Below are 18,925 nucleotides of genomic sequence, written 5' to 3' on the forward strand. Positions count from 1 at the left end.
CCAGGCACCTAGAACAGTACCTGCACTGTTCCATGAAGTATAAGTTCCATGAAAATCAATTGCTAACATCATAACCACTATTCTATGATTTCAAAGTAGGAAAAGGCCCTTGGAAAATAATTAATTTGAAGATCTCACTGCTGTTTGTATTCAAGACTTTAATGGTTGTATTAAATATTTAGATTTCTGAAGAATAATTTGTAGTACTGCCATATTGTATGAATTAATCTGTATAATGACATTAGAAACTACACAAAACAAAGCATCACTTGACTACAAGAGTGATGGAAAGCTTGCATTTGACCACTTGTATTTTTAAGACAAATATAAACATGATTACTCCCCACCAACATGCATTAACCTCAGCACAATTAGAAACCAGACCAAGCACAGTTTTATAAGTTTCAAGCTACGTCTAAAAATATAATAGGTGTAAAAATGATAAGGTAGATTTGAGCTGATTCCTTGATATTTTGAGGTTTTTAACATGGCTCTGTGAGTTGTTCTTTATGCAGTCAATTTCTTATTCTCTCCAACTGTTTTAGCTGAGCAATCCTAGTTACTGTGAAAAAAAAAAAAAAAAAAAACCCAGACGCTCAATAACTTAAAGCAGTGGAAATTTCTTGTGTGTGTAGACCAAAAAGGTGTTTCTGATTGGTGATGAGAAAGGGGAAAGATATTCTATTGCATGTAGTTTACAGACCTAGGCTGAACAGGGTTCAAAGTTGCCCTGGAGATCAATATCCAGTCCGTATATATGAGAAGAACATGGATGATGCCAAGTAGGAAGGGCTATGACTCACATTTCATTGGTCAGAACTCAGTCACATGGCCACCTCCAACTGTGAGGGGGCTGAGAGTACCAGAGAGAAAAGAAGACAGTTTTGTCGATTATTTAGTAGCCTCTGCCAAGGTAAATCTTTGTTTTCTCATCTGTAAAATGATAAATCTGTCTTTTTTTAAAACTTTCTTAAGCCTATTTGTGTGTGTTAGTTGCTCCGTTGTGTCTGACTCTATGCAACCTCATGGACTGTAGCCCACCAGGCTCCTCTGTCCATGGCAAGAATACTGGAGTGGATAGCCATTTCCTTCTCCAGGGAATCTTCCCGACCCAGGGATCAAACACAGGTCTCCTGCATGGCAGGCAGATTCTTTACTGTCTGAGCTATCAGGAAAGCTTGACATGAAAGTCACTCAGTCATGTCCGACTCTCTGCGACCCCGTGGACTAAAGGGTCCATGAAATTCTCCAGGCCAGAATATTGGAGTGGGTAGCCTTTCCCTTCTCCAGGGGATCTTCCCAACCCAGGCACTGAACCCACATCTCCCACCTTTCAGGAGGGTTCTTTACCATCTGAGCCACAAGTGAAGCCTTCAGGAAAGCTTAAGCCTATATAATTTTCAATAATAAAACAAAAAGCTACAGGCCCACTGCTTCATACAGATCATAAAGTCTTTGCTATTTGCCAGTGATGCAAAATATTCAATTTATCTTATTCATCTTTCTTGCAAACCCACAAATTATTCTCTCTCTCTGCTTATTTAAGAAGCTCTTATATCTCTGATTTCTGTTACATAAGACACTACAGGTAGTGACTAAAGATTACTAAATATCTTGAAAATGTCATGAACTGAAGTGTGCTTAGGGCTTCATTTCACCTGCACAACAATCCAGTCAGATAGGTTTCATTATCCCTATTTGTACAGTGGTAGAGCAGAGGAGGCAATGAGTAGGGGACCTACAACTAAATAATAGCCAAAGAACACAGCTCATAAGTAAAGGTAAAATCTCAACTTGAAGTTAAGCCTCTGTTGATTCCAAATCTTGGGTTTATACCAATAAAATCACTCTGCTTCCTTTTTATATATCTCTCTCGGATTTTTCAGAATACCTACAAATGTCAGGTACCTAGTGAAAGAAATTGAACAAATACCCGTTCAAATAAACTGAATTGAAATAATAATAAACCTTTATTGTAAACCTCAAGTTTAATAAGCCTCTATTATAAATCTATGCTCTTAAAGGACATTTACACTGTCCCTTCCTAGATTTTTTTGTCTTCTCCATGCCAGTTTTATATTTGCTTTTACTTCATTGCATTCCCTCATTCCCTTTCTCAGTGCCCCCAAGGGCCATCTTAAGCCTTTCTAAGAAGGAAGCTTTTATTTAGGAAGTTATATCATACATTGTGCTGACTGCCACTTTGCCACTCAAGAATTTCTGGCAAAAGTCTTATGAAGAGTGTGACTTACAATAATTTGAGAAAGTTTCATATCTTATTTAACTTTATGGGAAAAACTAATTCAATGGAATGTGGATTTAGACTCAACTGTCTGCTTGTCTAGACTTAGCTTGGATCATTCAGTTCCTTGTCTCCTTAGCTAGACATTTATTCCTTTTCCAGAAATATTCCTGTTGCATACTAAATGAGTTATATTTTCAATTGACACGAAATTAATAGGGAAGTCAGCCAAACCAGAGGAAAATCTTTTTTTTTTCCTAGTCTAAGAGCAGCCAGCAGAAGCTTCCTGTTACAACTGTCTTCTGCGTGTAAGCACGTGACCAGGCTACAGACTCAGAATGAATTCCATCGCTACTTTACAGTCTGTATAAAGTAACCTGTTCTATGCACAAAGATGCTGTGGGCAGGTGAGTAATAATGGTATGATTTTGTGTGGGGGTGGGTAGCTAATTATGGTTTATGAGACTTGTCTAACAAATTGTATCCATAGGAACTAACTACCTTCAGAAAACAATAAAAGTATGGGTCCTTAGGGACCTATTTCCATACTACCAATGTAAGTAAAAACAAATCACTTGGAGGCAGGATTCAGGCTTATATAAGAAACATTTCATTATTTCATAAACTGACATTATTAACAAAGATACTCTATTGTTCAGACATTGCAACATTTTGGAAAGCAAGAAATGTGGACCCATTTTATTAGCAATATCAATGTATTATCTCTGTATCTGCTGTTTCTTCCAGGTAAATCATTTATGTACTCACAAAAAATTATGCACTGGCCAACCTTATATACTCAGCACTGTGCCAGGTATAGAAACTCATCATTATGTTGCTTGAGAAAAAAACTTGCTTCAAATCACTATAGCAAAAAAATTTTAAATAATGTGTCATAAAAATAATTGTATAATGAGAATTTAAAGAAAGGAAAAGAGCTCTTCTTCCTAGTAGAATTAAAGGAGGACTTAACAGAGGAGCTTTCTTTGAGTTAATTCTTAAATGATGATTGTACCTTTATTTTATTCCACATTTCCACAACAGTTTCAAAATACTAATATAACTACCACCAATACAGTTAATAAGATCAGTTTAAAATTTATTTTTAATATATCTTCCCCTTCCCATTTTAAAGTTATGGTGTCAGAGGATATAGCCATTGTATACGATAACCTCCTCCTTTCAAGTCTTATCTCTGATGTCCATCAGCAGATGAATGGCTAAGAAAGCTGTGGTACATATACACAATGGAGTATTACTCAGCCATTAAAAAGAATACATTTGAATCAGTTCTAATGAGGTGGATGAAACTGGAGCCTATTATACAGAGTGAAGTAAGCCAGAAGGAAAAACACCAATACAGTATACTAACGCATATATATGGAATTTAGAAAGATGGTAACGATAACCCTGTATACGAGACAGCAAAAGAGACACTGACGTATAGAACAGTCTTATGGACTTTGTGGGAGAGGGAGAGGGTGGGAAGATTTGGGAGAATGGCATTGAAACATGTAAAATATCATGTATGAAACGAGATGCCAGTCCAGGTTCAATGCACGATACTGGATGCTTGGGGCTAGTGCACTGGGACGACCCAGAGGGATGGTATGGGGAGGGAGAAGGGAGGAGGGTTCAGGATGGGGAACACATGTATACCTGTGGTGGATTCATTTTGATATTTGGCAAAACTAATACAATTATGTAAAGTTTAAAAATAAAATAAAATTAATTTAAAAAGAAAAAAAAAAAAAACTTGGTTTCTCAGATCACAAGTCCCTAGGTCAAAGTCTATCTAGTTATTATAGTTTATTTTCTAATAGATTCTTCAAGAAGGGTTCATGGGAACAATATTTCCTGAGTTTTTAAAGTTGAAAGCAATTTTTCTATGCCCATTGTACTTGAATGTTATTTTTGCTGGATATAAAATTTTTGTCTTGTATTTTCTTGAGTATTTTAAATGTTCTCCATTTTCTTCTGGCTGTGTGTTTTTAGTAGACTGTATAATGCCTCTCCCCACTCAAAAATCTCCATTTCCTAATATCTGCAACCTGTGTATATGTCAACTTATATGGCAAAAGGGATGTGGCAGATGTGATTGAGAGTCTTGACATGGGGAGGTTACCCTAGATTTTCCAGATGGACCTAAATGTAATCACAGGTATCCTTATGAGAGGAAGGCAGAGGCAGATTTGACTACAAAAAAAGAGAGAAGGCAATGTGATGATTGAAGCAAGGGGAGAAAATGTGAAGTGAGCCAGGGTTACTGACCAACGAATGAGAACAGCCTCTAGTAGTTGGAAAAAGCAAAGAAATGGATTCTCCCTGAGAGCCTCCAGAAGAGTCAGCCCTTCTGCCATCTTGATCTTAGCTCTATAGGATTCATGTCAGACTTCTGGCCTCTAGAATTGTTAAGAGAATAGATTTCCGTTGTTTTAAGCCCACTAGTTTCTGATAATCTTTTACAGCAGAAAAAGAAAATGAATAAAGTGTTAGTCTCAAAGAGTCTGGTGAAAACATTTTTGCCTAGATGCCTATTATTTTCTTTTTTTACATTCAGTAATTTTACTATGTCTTGGTATTGGTCCTTCAGGGTCAGTATTCCCATGCATGTAATATGCGGTTTCAAATTTTATCATTTCAGAAGAGATTTTTTAAACTATAGTTTTGGACACATTTTTCTGTTTTTAAAATTGGTTTCTTCCTCAAGGACTCCTATTATCTTACATATTGGAGCTTCCTTGCCTTTTCTCCATGCTGTCACTTTCCCTTGAATACTGGACCCAGAAAGATAACATTTTTATACCTTTGAGTATAAAAATAGCTGCTCCTTCATTTCCACCTTCTAAATTTCACGCAGTCTTCTCCCTGCAAGCACACAGGAAAAAGAAAGCGAGGAATTAAACTTCAAGGTTAGCTAACTTGTACTAGTACAAACCCTCCACAGTTCACCCAGTGTCAACACAGCATCTTTCAATCATAGTAACTTCCAAATAAAAAGAATACCAAAATGATGCTTCCACCCAATGATGGATCTATTCCTTGTATAACCAAAAGCATGTTAACTCTCTCCCACAAATAAGATACAAAGTTCACTTATTCATTTTTGGATGATGTTCATTGCTCTTCCAGCTGAGTCACACTAATATATAAAGTTAACACTGTGAACACAGCTACAGTGTTCACAGTAGAAGGAATGGGAAAGTGGAAGGAAAAGAGTGGTTAATTTATGCGTGTGCTGTGCTGTACTTAATCACTCAGTCATATCCGACTCTGCGACCTCATGGACTGTAGCATACCATGCTCTTCTGTCCATGGGGATTCTCCAGGCCAGAATGCGGGAGTGGGTTGCCATGTTCTCCTCCAGTAATATATACATAAACATGGTCATATCAAAATAAGAGAAATACTCATAATTATTATAGTTCTTATTTACAAAGTTGGTCACATGGTCATAGAAGTGACCAATTTTTTAACTTCCTTTTTCATAATCCACCCCCACCTCATTGGCCCCTACCAACATGTTTTGCTTCAAACAGCTAGTTTCTTCAGATTTTCAGATCTTGAGTTAAATGGCATCTCCTCAACAAGGTCTCTTCCCCATTTAAAGTCAATAACCTCACACTTTATTTCTCATAGCATTAACATTTTTATTTCTTTTGTTTTCACTTGTTTCTTATTTCTTCATGACTCTCAAAATATTAGTTTTAATGAATGAACAAATGAATTCCTCACCACAAAATCTACCACTTACATCCTACCAATCAACAGGTCCTATTAGTTTTCATTCCTGATATCTTTCAAATCGATTCCTTTCTTTATAGTTATCAACATCAGTTTTTATCTGACATCTTGATATCATATATCTAGCTTCTCCTCACTCCACTTAGTGCTACATACTATATTCAATACTTACTGGAAAGAACTGATTCTGTATTTTTCTTTATATTTTGACTACCTAGCATAGTAGGCACACCATAATGCAAAGTAGGAATTCAACAATTATCTGTAGATGAATAATAATAATAATGATATGCTGCTGCTGCTACTGCTAAGTCGCTTCAGTCATGTCCAACTCTGTGCGACCCCACAGACGGCAGCCCACCAGGCTCCCCCATCCCTGGGATTCTCCAGGCAAGAACACTAAGGAATGCTATATAAGAAATCAGGCTTCCCCGGTGCCTCACTGGGAGTAAAAATCCATCTGCAATGCAGGAGATGCAGGTTCGATCCCTGGATCAGGAAATCCCCTGGAGGGCATGACAACCCACTCCAGTATTCTTGCCTGGAGGCTCCCATGGACAGAGGAGCCTGGCAGGCTACAGTCCATAGGGTCACAAAGACACAACTGAAGCAACTGAGCAGGCATGCATGCATATAAGAAATGTATTAACTCAGTCTCTAGTCTCTTTATCTTATAATTCAACATTCTAAAAATGAAAATTCATAGACAAACTTATTTTGAACTTTCAGATGTCTGCTCTTTCAAAAATGCTATGTATTTGATCTCTAATAAAGTAAGATTTAATTGTAAATGGAATGAGAATTGCTTATTGCCTAAAAGAGTGTGTTTGCATAGATTTTAAGAGTTTAAAATAGTATCAACATGACTAAATGGAGATAAATAGTATAAATGAAAAATATACAAATAATGTATACTTTATCAATTTTGTATTGACTGAATAATATTCTACAGTGCATCTGGATAATATATGAGTGCTGCTGCTACTGCTAAGTCACTTCAGTCACGTCCAACTCTGTGCAACCCCATAGACGGCAGCCTACCAGGCTTCCCCGTCCCTGGGATTCTCTAGGCAAGAACACTGGAGTGGGTTGCCATTTCCTTCTCCAGTGCATGAAAGTGAAAAGTGAAAGTGAAGTAGCTCAGTCATGTCTGACTCTTATTGGACTGCAGCCACCATGGACTGCAGCCCACCAGACTCCTCCGTCCATGGGATTTTCCAGGCAAGAGTACTAGAATGGGGTGCCATTGTCTTCTCCAACATGAGTGCTAGGAGAGGCATAAACAATAGACAGAACAGCAGCAAGTATTTGGGGTTTGAGAGTAAAAGATCAAAAATAATGGCCTATTTTCATTTCTTTTTTTTGTATTATTATTTTTTTAACTTTACAATATTGTATTGGTTTTGCCATATATAAACATGAATCCACCACAGGTATACACATGTTCCCCATCCTGAGCCCTCCTCCCTCCTCCCTCCTCGTACCATCCCTCCGGGTCATCCCAGTGCACCAGCCCCTAGCTTCCAGTATCGTGCATCAAACCTGGACTGGCAACTCATTTCATATATGGTATTATACATGTTTCAATGCCATTCTCCCAAATCATCCCACCCTCTCCCTCTCCCACAGAGTCCAACAGACTGTTCTATACATCTGTGTCTCTTTTGCTGTCTCATATAAAGGGTTATTGTTACCATCTTTCTAAATTCCATATATATGTGTTAGTATACTGTATTGGTGTTTTTCTTTCTGGCTTACTTCACTCTGTATAATAGGCTCCAGTTCCATCCACCTCATTAGAACTGATTCAAATGTATTCTTTTTAATGGCTGAGGAATACTCCATTGTGTATATGTACCACAGCTTTCTTATCCATTCATCTGATGGACATCTAGGTTGCTTCCATGTCCTGGCTATTATAAACAGTGCTGCAATGAACACTGGGGTACACGTGTCTCTTTCAATTCTGGTTTCCTTGATGTGTATGCCCAGCAGGGGGATTGCTGGGTCATATGGCAGTTCTATTTCCAGTTTTTTAAGGAATCTCCACACTGTTCTCCATAGTGGCTGTACTAGTTTGCATTCCCACCAACAGTGTAAGAGGGTTCCCTTTTCTCCACACCCTCTCCAGCATTTATTGCTTGTAGACTTTTGGATAGCAGCCATTCTGACTGGCGTGAAATAGTACCTCACAGTGGTTTTGATTTGCATTTCTCTGATAACGAGTGATGTTGAGCATCTTTTCATGTGTTTGTTAGCCATCTGTATGTCTTTGGAGAAATGTCTATTTAGTTCTTTGGCCCATTTTTTCATTGGGTCATTTATTTTTCTGGAATTGAGCTGCAGGAGTTGCTTGTATATTTTTGAGATTAGTTGTCAGTTGCTTCATTTGCTATTATTTTCTCCCATTCTGAAGGCTGTCTTTTCACCTTGCTTATAGTTCCCTTTGTTGTGCAGAAGCTTTTAAGTTTAATTAGGTCCCATTTGTTTATTTTTGCTTTTATTTCCAATATTCTGGGAGGTGGGTCATAGAGGATCCTGCTGTGATGTGTGTCGGAAAGTGTTTTGCCTATGTTTTCCTCTAGGAGTTTTATAGTTTCTGGTTTTACGTTTAGATCTTTAATCCATTTTGAGTTTATTTTTGTGTATGGTGTTAGAAAGTGTTCTAGTTTCATTCTTTTACAAGTGGCTGACCAGTTTTCCCAGCACCACTTGTTAAAGATATTGTCTTTAATCCATTGTATATTTTTGCCTCCTTTGTCAAAGATAAGGTGTCCATAGGAGTGTGGATTTATCTCTGGGCGTTCTATTTTGTTCCATTGATCTATATTTCTGTCTTTGTGCCAGTACCATACTGTCTTGATGACTGTGGCTTTGTAGTAGAGCCTGAAGTCAGGTAGGTTGATTCCTCCAGTTCCATTCTTCTTTCTCAAGATTGCTTTGGCTATTCAAGGTTTTTTGTATTTCCATACACATTGTGAAATTATTTGTTCTAGCCCTGTGAAGAATACCGTTGGTAGCTTGATAGGGATTGCATTGAATCTATAAATTGCTTTGGGTAGTATACTCATTTTCACTATATTGATTCTTCCAATCCATGAACATGGTATATTTCTCCATCTATTAGTGTCCTCTTTGATTTCTTTCACCAGTGTTTTATAGTTTTCTATATATAGGTCTTTAGTTTCTTTAGGTAGATATATTCCTAAGTATTTTATTCTTTTAGTTGCAATGGTGAATGGAATTGTTTCCTTAATTTCCCTTTCTATTTTCTCATTATTAGTGTATAGGAATGCAAGGGATTTCTGTGTGTTGATTTTATATCCTGAAACTTTACTATATTCATTGATTAGTTCTAGTAATTTTCTGGTGGAGTCTTTAGGGTTTTCTGTATAGAGGATCATGTCATCTGCAAACAGTGAGGGTTTTACTTCTTCTTTTCCAATTTGGATTCCTTTTATTTCTTTTTCTGCTCTGATTGCTGTGGCCAAAACTTCCAAAACTATGTTGAATAGTAATGGTGAAAGTGGGCACCCTTGTCTTGTCCCTGACTTTAGGGGAAATGCTTTCAATTTTTCACCATTGAGGATAATGTTTGCTGTAGGTTTTTCGTATATAGCTTTTATTATGTTGAGATATGTTCCTTCTATTCCTGCTTTCTGGAGAGTTTTTATCATAAATGGATGTTGAATTTTGTCAAAGGCTTCCTCTGCATCTATTGAGATAATCATATGGTTTTTATTTTTCAATTTGTTAATGTGGTGTATTACATTGATTGATTTGCAGATATTGAAGAATCCTTGCATCCCTTGGGTAAAGCCCACTTGGTCATGGTGTATGATCTTTTTAATGTGTTGTTGGATTCTGATTGCTAGAATTTTGTTAAGGATTTTTGCATCTATGTTCATCAGTGATATTGGCCTGTAGTTCTTTTTGTGTCATCTTTGTCAGGTTTTGGTATTAGGGTGATGGTGGCCTTGTAGAATGAGTTTGGAAGTTTACCTTCCCCTGAAATTTTCTGGAAGAGTTTGTTAGCTCTTCTCTAAATTTTTGGTAGAATTCAGCTGTGAAGCTGTCTGGACCTGGGCTTTTGTTTGCTGGAAGATTTCTGATTACAGTTTCAATTTCTGTGCTTGTGATGGGTCTATTAAGATTTTCTATTTCTTTTTGGTTCGTTTCTGTTTTCCAGTTTTGGAAAGTTGTACTTTTCTAAGAATTTGTCCATTTCTTCCACGTTGTCCATTTTATTGGCATATAATTGCTGATAGTAGTCTCTTATGATCCTTTGTATTTGTGTGTTGTCTGTTGTGATCTCTCCATTTTCATTTCTAATTTTATTGATTTGATTTTTCTCCCTTTGTTTCTTGATGAGTCTGGCTAATGGTTTGTCAATTTTATTTATTCTTTCAAAGAACCAGCTTTTGGCTTTGTTGATTTTTGCTATGGTCTCTTTTGTTTCTTTTGCATTTATTTCTGCCCTAATTTTTAAGATTTCTTTCCTTCTGCTAACCCTGGGGTTCTTCATTTCTTCCTTTTCTAGTTGCTTTAGGTGTAGAGTTAGGTTATTTATTTGACTTGTTTCTTGAGGTATGCCTGTATTGCTATGAACTTTCCCCTTAGGACTGCTTTTACAGTGTCCCACAGGTTTTGGGTTGTTGTGTTTTCATTTTCATTTGTTTCTATGCAAATTTTGATTTCTTTTTTTATTTCTTCTGTGATTTGCTGGTTATTCAGCAGCATGTTGTTCAGCCTCCATATGTTGGAAGTTTTAATAGTTTTTCTCCTGTAATTGAGATCTAATCTTACTGCATTGTGGTCAGAAAAGATGCTTGGAATGATTTCAATTTTTTTGAATTTACCAAGGCTAGATTTATGGCCCAGGATGTGATCTATCCTGGAGAAGGTTCCGTGTGTGCTTGAGAAAAAAGTGAAATTCATTGTTTTGGGGTGAAATGTCCTATAGATATCAATTATGTCTAACTGGTCTATTGTATCATTTAAAGTTTGTGTTTCCTTGTTAATTTTCTGTTTAGTTGATCTATCCATAGGTGTGAGTGGGGTATTAAAGTCTCCCACTATTATTGTGTTATTGTTAATTTCCCCTTTCATACTTGTTAGCATTTGTCTTACATATTGAGGTGCTCCTATGTTGGGTGCATATATAACTGTTATATCTTCTTCTTGGATTGATCCTTTGATCATTATGTAGTGACCTTCTTTGTCTCTTTTCACAGCCTTTGTTTTAAAGTCTATTTTATCTGATATGAGTGTTGCTACTCCTGCTTTCTTTTGGTCTCTATTTGCATGGAAAATCTTTTTCCAGCCCTTCACTTTCAGTCTGTATGTGTCCCCTGTTTTGAGGTGGGTCTCTTGTAGACAACATATGTAGGGGTCTTGTTTTTCTATCCATTCAGCCAGTCTTTGTCTTTTGGTTGGGGGATTCAACACATTTATGTTTAAGGTAATTATTGATAAGTATGACCCCGTTGCCATTTACTTTATTGGTTTGGGTTCGAGAAGAAAGGTATCACTAAATGCTAAGTACAATGTGTGGTATATAGTAGTAGTAGAGCACATTTATACTGACTGCCTATTGCTTAATTTATAATAGTGAATGAGATTTTTATAAATTCAAAGTTTCAAGTTGCCTTACTTAAAGAACAGTCAAAGGATAGCAGAATATTAACTCTTAAAACTGATTATAGGGGGTGGATATAGATTGTCATATCTTAAAAATCACTAAGATGATAAATGTCCTTACTAATAAATAGTACACCCTAAATAAACGTAAAGAGCTGGGTTGAAATGACCTTTAGAAATTATTTCCTGCTTGTATTTCTAGAAACATATTACTTTGTTACTGTTCTACTTTTAACCTCAAACCTCAAAAACTAAAGGTCAAGACTGAATAAATCAGGAGAAAAATAAAAGGTCTTTTATATCTATCGTCAATAAAGAGTATGTATGTGAATGTAAAAGTCTTTTTTCAGCCTTGGCATGACTCCAAGAAAACCCAAATGCTGAGGTCTGTTTCAGTCCTAGCATTCCTCTGTTCCTCTCACAGACAGACCACAGAAAGATGAACAAAGTCAACAAGTTCCATTAATCAAAATGCTGGTCAAGGTCCATGTTTAAACACACCCCTAGGCACCGTGGCTTCAGATTTCTGAAAGGCTATGTCAGAATGATAGGATAACCTGGAAGTTCAACATTCTCTTCCTAAGGCAATTCCCTGACTGCTTCTGGATTCAGTGCTACCCTAGTTGTCCCCCAGGCATCAGTCAGAGCTAAAGGTCCTTACATCCCACACCCTCAAGACTGGAATGAATCATATGACCAGCTTTTGGTTGGGGGTAAAGTGGTGGTGATAAAGCATTAACAGGCTCACATATCAGCTCTCCTAAGTAATATTTACACTTAAATTTTAACAAATCCTTCCATGTCTTGATCCCATGGATTATGCATTGAATGAGTGGCCATAACAGCCACAATGACTAATTACTAAGGATGTTCTTGAGAAAGGTTCCAAGCTACCCACACATTCTATGAGGTAGGCTATTTCAGGGGGAAAGTACAATAGTTAGATGACTGATGAGTGATAGATGGATAGGTAGACAGATGGTAAGCAATTCCAAAGCACTGCTGAAAACTAAATAGTTTAAGTTATAAACAAAAAAATGTTCATGGTGCTTGAATTCTTCAGTGATTATTTTTTTAGTGCTCATAATATCTCATTGATATCCTAATATATGACTTATAAAATTTTAATTAATATTTTAAAAACCATTATGGTCTTTATTAAACAATAATTTGTAATCTTTTGCCAAAAGTATTAAAAACTTGGGTTTTATGACATTTGTTTTTCTTATTTTCATCTAGAAGTAATTCAAAGCTTTTGTTCAATTGACAGAGAATAAGGTATTCATATAAATTGGGTCAAAATGAAAAGTGATATTGACAAGAACTTAGGTTCTGTCCCCAAATCATGATAAATTCTCTTTATTCAAAAACACTGAGTGTCTCCCTTTATAGGCCATGATCCAAAATTCTTAGCTATGTCTTTAATGCCTCCAATATTTTATCCTCAAATTACTCATTAATCCTTACCTTCAACCATGACTAAACACAGGTTTCTATCCTGGAAAATAGAATATGCTCAAATTAAAAAATGAGAGGATGAATGTCATAAGCACAGTGAAAGCTCCCTGTCCCCAGAAAGTACCATGAGAATTCCCACCTCAGAGACATTCACATACACTGTTCTCCTCTATCTTCTCCTTTCCTCTTCTCCAATCTAAACTCTGCAAAGCTCTTCCATTTGCTTGAGTGATCTCTCCATCTCTAAACCAGATAAATTTAATTATTCATTTGGCAATCACTTTCTGTCTTGTGGATGTGACTTTTGTAAATTATTAAGTATTGAGACCAACTATGTTCTGGGCAATATACTAGATACTCTAATACTCAAAATAGCTCGAGATATGTGTTAACATCCCTTTTTTATTGATAAAGAAAGTGAAGATTCAAAGAGTTTAAAAAAAAACACTTGCCAAAGTCAGCCAGCTAGTGAATGGCAGAGTGAGGATTTAAAACTAGGCTCCAAATATCACAAGCTTTCCACCATGGCATTCTGCTTCATTTTGTCCATTGATGTCATTCATTTATTGAAACAGAGGATATCATTCTCTTAATCCAATGAGAACTCACTGAGACATGCAGGCCTTGTGAGAGGTCACTGCAAAAGGAGAAGCCAAAGACCACAAGCTTGTGGGTTGGGGGCTGGGAAAAAGAGGAAAATAGGATGACACCGGGGCTTCTGGCTTCAGTATTGGTTATGATGCCTTTAAACAACAGCATGAATTAGGAAGAGGAGTGGGTTTTGTAAAGGAGAGGACATTCTTTTGTGAGCATCCTGAGTAAAGTACCCATTACTTCCATATGGAGTTGCCCAGAGGCAGGGAAACAGTGGTTAAAAGCATGGTCTTTGGTGTCAACCAGCCTTGGTCTTGAATCTGAGCTCCACCACTTCTTAGATTCATGTCTTGGGACAAATTACTTCACCTCTGAGGGTTTGTTTCTCATATGTAAAACAGGAATAATACCTACCACAAAGAGCTGTTAGAAAGACAGAATTAAATTCATATAACTAGCAGAAAGTTGATGTATAGCACACAGGGAGGCCAGTCTGGTGCTCTGTGATGACCTGGAGGGGTGGGATTGGGGGGACAGGAAGGCTCAAGAGGGAGGGATATATATATTGTTATAATTGATATACATTGAGGTACAGCAGAAACCATCACAATATTATAAAACAATTATCCTCCAATTAAAAAAACAATTCATATAAAATGGCTAATATGTCTGGCATATACGTACTCATTATATGTTATTACAATTATACAGATGATTAAAGTAAGTGTGACCCTGGAGTGGGAGACATCTGAGCTGGAGAATGAATGGAGGTGTCATTGGTGTAGGAGCAGTGGTTGAAGGCATAAGAATCAATGAAACAGGCAAGTCGTTGAAGCAGAGATCACAACTCGAATGCCCCATGGCCAGAAAGTGAGTGAAGTGAGTTGGTGTAAGCATATTTGCACACAGAATGAACTGGGGGGGACTCTAGAGAAATGGAGAGTGCATAGTTTCTCTAAAGAGGGAGGCTGCTACCCAGACTGAGATGATTTCTGTCATGTCAAAATTGGGCCCAGCATCACCAGATCTTCTGTTTTGCATTGTTTTGTCAAAACAAGTCAAAAATTTCCCAGTGTTTAAGTGTTGGTGACTAAATTCAAACTTAATAAGTAAACTGAACACATACATAAGCTAGATTGTGGCTTGTCAGCTGCCAGATTGTGACCCCCATTGTGTAGAGAAAGAGGGCTGAGGATGGAGCTCTATAGAGCATTATCACAAAAGAGATAGGCAGAGAAAGAGGAGGGGTAAAAGGAGATCAGACAGGCAGAGAACAGAGATGGAAAGAGTGGCCTGGAAAGAGGTTAATTCAAAGCAAGTCAAGGAAGAGGAGCATTCAGGAAGAAGAGGAGTTAACACCATCGCAGGTGGCACAGGGATCACTGTGACCAGACTGTGCACACAAACTCATTAAGAGCTGGGACCTCTGCTTAAGACTGCAGATGCAATGACTTTGAAGGAGAGGGGATGTAATACTCACGGAGATCATCCCAGACTTAGAAACAAGACAAGCAGTACTGAGGGAAAGGGTAACAGTAAATAGAATTCTATTTGAATCCACCTCTTGAACCAGGAAGAGGAGCCCTGAGAACTTATGGTGAATACGTTTTCAAAAGCAAAGGCGGAGTCTGGCAGGTCAACCATCCCTTGGATATAATTCCAATGGCTGAAACTGGAGGCAGATAGGAAACCAGAAAGTTTGCCCTGTCCTCCCCTATTCCGGGAATTAGCTGATCAGAACATGGAAAGGAAGAAAAAGATAAATAAAAACTCTCAACACTCTAACCAGTAGTGAATTCTAAGATCTTTTATTTGTTTCCATGTAAATATCAATATTATTATTAGCTATATTATTAATATTAATATTAACACTCTCTGAGAGCCAGGAGAGCACTAAATACAAAACTATGATTTAAAATAGGGGACCTGCCCAATATGCTTAAGAACAAATTATGATTTGAATCAAGACTGGAATCCTTTCAGTCATTCCCTAAACAGAAAGTCACTAAGTAACAACTGGCAACTGTTCTCAAAGGAATCGGGGCCTCTCCGATGGTTCAGCGGGCAAAGAATCCGCCTGCAATGCAGAAGACACAGGAGACATCGGTTTGATCCCGGGTTGGGAAGATTCCCTGGAGAATGAAATGGCAACCCATTTCAGTATTCTTGCCTTGAATATTCCATGGATAGAAGAGCCTGGCGGGCTACAGCCCATGGGGTTGCAAACAGTCAGACACGACAGCATGCATGCATGCTCACAGAAATCACCAAAAACGCTGAGGGAAAATACTAGGTTGTCGAGAAAAAAAAAAATTATTCCACACATTAAAAGAGATTATACATCTTGACTCACAGCGACCAGTACATAGGAATTTACTATGTACATTCACATTTAGCTTTATGAGCATAAGATTCTAAAATGATCATTCATTTTAGAGACAAGAGAAAAAAGCAGGATCCCAAAATAGGAAATTAGTTGTCCAGGGTCCAGGGTCCTGTGGCCAGTTAGCAACAGAGTCAAAATTAGAATTCCAATCTCCTGACTTTTCATTTACACAAAACTCCACTGTTTTCAGAAAAAGGTTTATTATCCCTTTGATTGAATGATTTAAATGGGACACATGTACTTTGATGGGTGGAAGCTGGAAGAAGTGTCCCTGTGTTGCTGAAGGAGGCCAGCATGGGAGAAGCAGGCCATGTGTACCTAAAAGGAGGGGGCACCTGTGAGGAGAGGCCATAGCACAAAAGACAGCCAACTCACAAAACAATTAAGCTTTGGCCTGGAATGCATATGTCCAGAAAAAATACAGTCAGAAACTCTAAACTTAAAAAACATGTATTTTCTTAAATATTATCTACAGTGATAAACATGTACTTATTAGCAACCACTCTGAATAACTTTGACTTTGCAGAACAGTCAATAACAAACAAGTAGACACACACACGCACACGCACACACACACATTTAAATCCTCTAAGTAGTCAAGACACGTATCATAGAATATCTTGCTCAGAACAATTCATGTCGGGGACCTCCCTGGCAGTCCAATGGTTAGGACTTGGCACTTTCACTGCTGTGGGCCTGGGTTCAGTCCCTGGTTGGGGAACTAAGATCCTGTAAGCCATGCAGCACAGCCCAAGGGTGGGGGGACAATTCACCGAAAGCAATTTTTTGAAACTAGCAAGGTGGTACCTGAGCACAAGATGTGGGGCTGAGTATGTATCTCAGCATTAGGCATGCGTTACACTGCCTCTCTGTGGCAAACGTGATTTCCTCCCCAGACTATTCAAATGTCCACTGACTTATCCTGAGAGGTGCGGTTTCACTGCACTCCGGTGTGATAAAGATAACCCTCACAATAAATTATCTCACTCTCCCAGCTTAGAAAAGTCTCATCAGCTTTCCTTAAATCACTGATTAGGTTTTTCAAGCATCACACCCCCGAGACGGTTCTTTGAAGGTAAATTTCTATCAAGAACATTTGGAGGCTGGGAGAGCAAAATGGAGAAAACAAGGGGGAAAAAAAAAGCCCAGAGCGGAGTATTACTTAGCCAGCTATCTTCATCAAGTCCTGACAGCTGTTGATGAGGTGATTTTCCTTTTGAATTCCTCCACATGAGACAGAGATTGGGGCACTATGCAGACTACAACAAATCTCACCTTGGAGAGGCACCTCTGCTTGCAAGCAGTCAGTCCACTGGCTTTGGCAGATTCAAAACCCCTCTCCCTGGTCTTCTTCATTTTGACAGTGTCAGATGACAAATGGTAGTCAAGTGTCTTTTTCAATAATGAAAGTTTATTACGATAATTTCCTGACCAAAGGAACAACATCTTGAGGAAGAGGCACCTTTTTTCTCACTCTGGCGGAGGTGCCTAACAGGCTTGAGGCAATCTTGAGGGATGAGGAGGGTTAGGTGATTTAGAAGATACAGGATAAATACATAAAGTTAATTGGTATGTAAAAATAAGTTTTAAATATCCCTGAGTGGGGGTAGGAGTGATCTGCTTCTGGTCACATCTCACGTGGCCAAATATGAGGGCTGAGCTGGGACAACACCTCCACTCCCAAGGAAGAATCAGGGTCCTGTCCACCCCCAGTGTGGCCTTCATGCTGGTTCCTGGCTTGGGTGCAGCCATCAGGTCCTCAGTAGACACAGAATCCACCAGGATTTTGATGAATGAGAATCAACTCCCCACCATTCACCTGGATGTCTTCACAGGAGGCATTCTGAGTGGTCATATTCAGGTAGACTTTGTCCTTAAAACGCAGATAGGCCACTGTGACAGAGTCAACAATTTTGACCATGTTCAGGGAGAAGAGAGGTTCCCGACCCTTCCGGTACAGAAGCCTGAGGCTGAGTTCCTGGGAGAAGTAGCCCTTCAGAGAGATGAGATAGAACCCATCACAGGTGATGATGATTGAGTTGTTCTGCACCTTCATGGTTCCATCCGCGTCTGGGGATGTGATGATGAAACCGTTCTCATTCTCACACTCTAAGGAGGGTAGGGTAAAAGAAAAAAAAACAAAGAATGACTCCTTAACTCAGCATTAAGCAACAATCATCCAATATGTCTAGAAATATATGAAGAGAAAATGATAAGGACAGATTTTGAAAAGAATAAAAGTAAGAGAAGACTATGTTTCTACATGAGGGTTGGAATCCACTTTCCCTGTGGGATGGAAAAGGCAAAGCTAACACTAGTAGCCAAGAGAGTTTCAGAGGGGGCTGGGATTCAAGAGTGGAAAGATTACAGCAACTGGCAGTTGTCACAACACACCTGTGGCAGGAAATGGACTCTCAAGGTTTCCCTGATTTTTTCAAAATCAGGAGGTATTGGCAACTTCAGTGCTGCCTTCTTTGTTCAATGGATTGATTAGGGCAAAGGGTGGTGGAAGTGCCTCTTGCCTGGGTCCTGCACACCCCGTCCACACAAAGTAATCGCTTTAACTCTTTATCCTCTCTCCAGGCTTCCCTGGTGGCTCAGATGGTAAAGAATCTGCCTGCAACACAGGAGACCTGGGTTTGATCCCTCGGTTGGGAAGATCCTCTGGAGAAGGGAATGGCTACCCATTCCAGTATTCTTGCCTGGAGAATTCCACGGACAGAGGAGCCTGATGGGCTACAGTCCATTGGGTTGCAAAGAGTTGGACACAACAGAGCGAATAACACTTTCACTTTTCTTTTATTCTTCTCTCCATGTCACCATGAAATGAAAATTCTTCACATGCCCTGGCAACTAGACTT

General features: G+C 38.4%; 1 protein-coding gene and 1 long non-coding RNA gene across 4 annotated transcripts in view; one reads left to right on the forward strand and one right to left on the reverse strand.

Annotated features, from left to right (window-relative positions):
• The first annotated feature begins 736 nt into the window (after nt 1-736).
• Nucleotides 737-15,094, forward strand: LOC113906550. Its single transcript, XR_003514917.1, has 3 exons — nt 737-913; nt 2,504-2,649; nt 14,390-15,094. It is a non-coding gene; the product is annotated as an uncharacterized LOC113906550 (long non-coding RNA).
• The window catches only part of TNFSF4 (TNF superfamily member 4), a 33,400-nt gene continuing 18,551 nt past the window's right edge, over nt 4,077-18,925 (reverse strand). For 2 of the 3 annotated variants that reach the window (XM_027564846.1, XM_027564847.1), the window contains exon 3: nt 15,471-18,173. In XM_027564846.1, coding sequence (XP_027420647.1) covers nt 17,824-18,173 — 350 coding nt within the window. In that variant the 3' untranslated portion in view covers nt 15,471-17,823. Of the gene's footprint in view, nt 5,111-15,470; nt 18,174-18,925 lie in introns of those variants that run through there. The other variant, XR_003514916.1, reaches the window with a different exon arrangement.

This window comes from Bos indicus x Bos taurus, chromosome 16 (assembly GCF_003369695.1).
Source record: "Bos indicus x Bos taurus breed Angus x Brahman F1 hybrid chromosome 16, Bos_hybrid_MaternalHap_v2.0, whole genome shotgun sequence".
In the NCBI taxonomy this organism is placed as follows: Eukaryota; Metazoa; Chordata; class Mammalia; order Artiodactyla; family Bovidae; genus Bos; species Bos indicus x Bos taurus.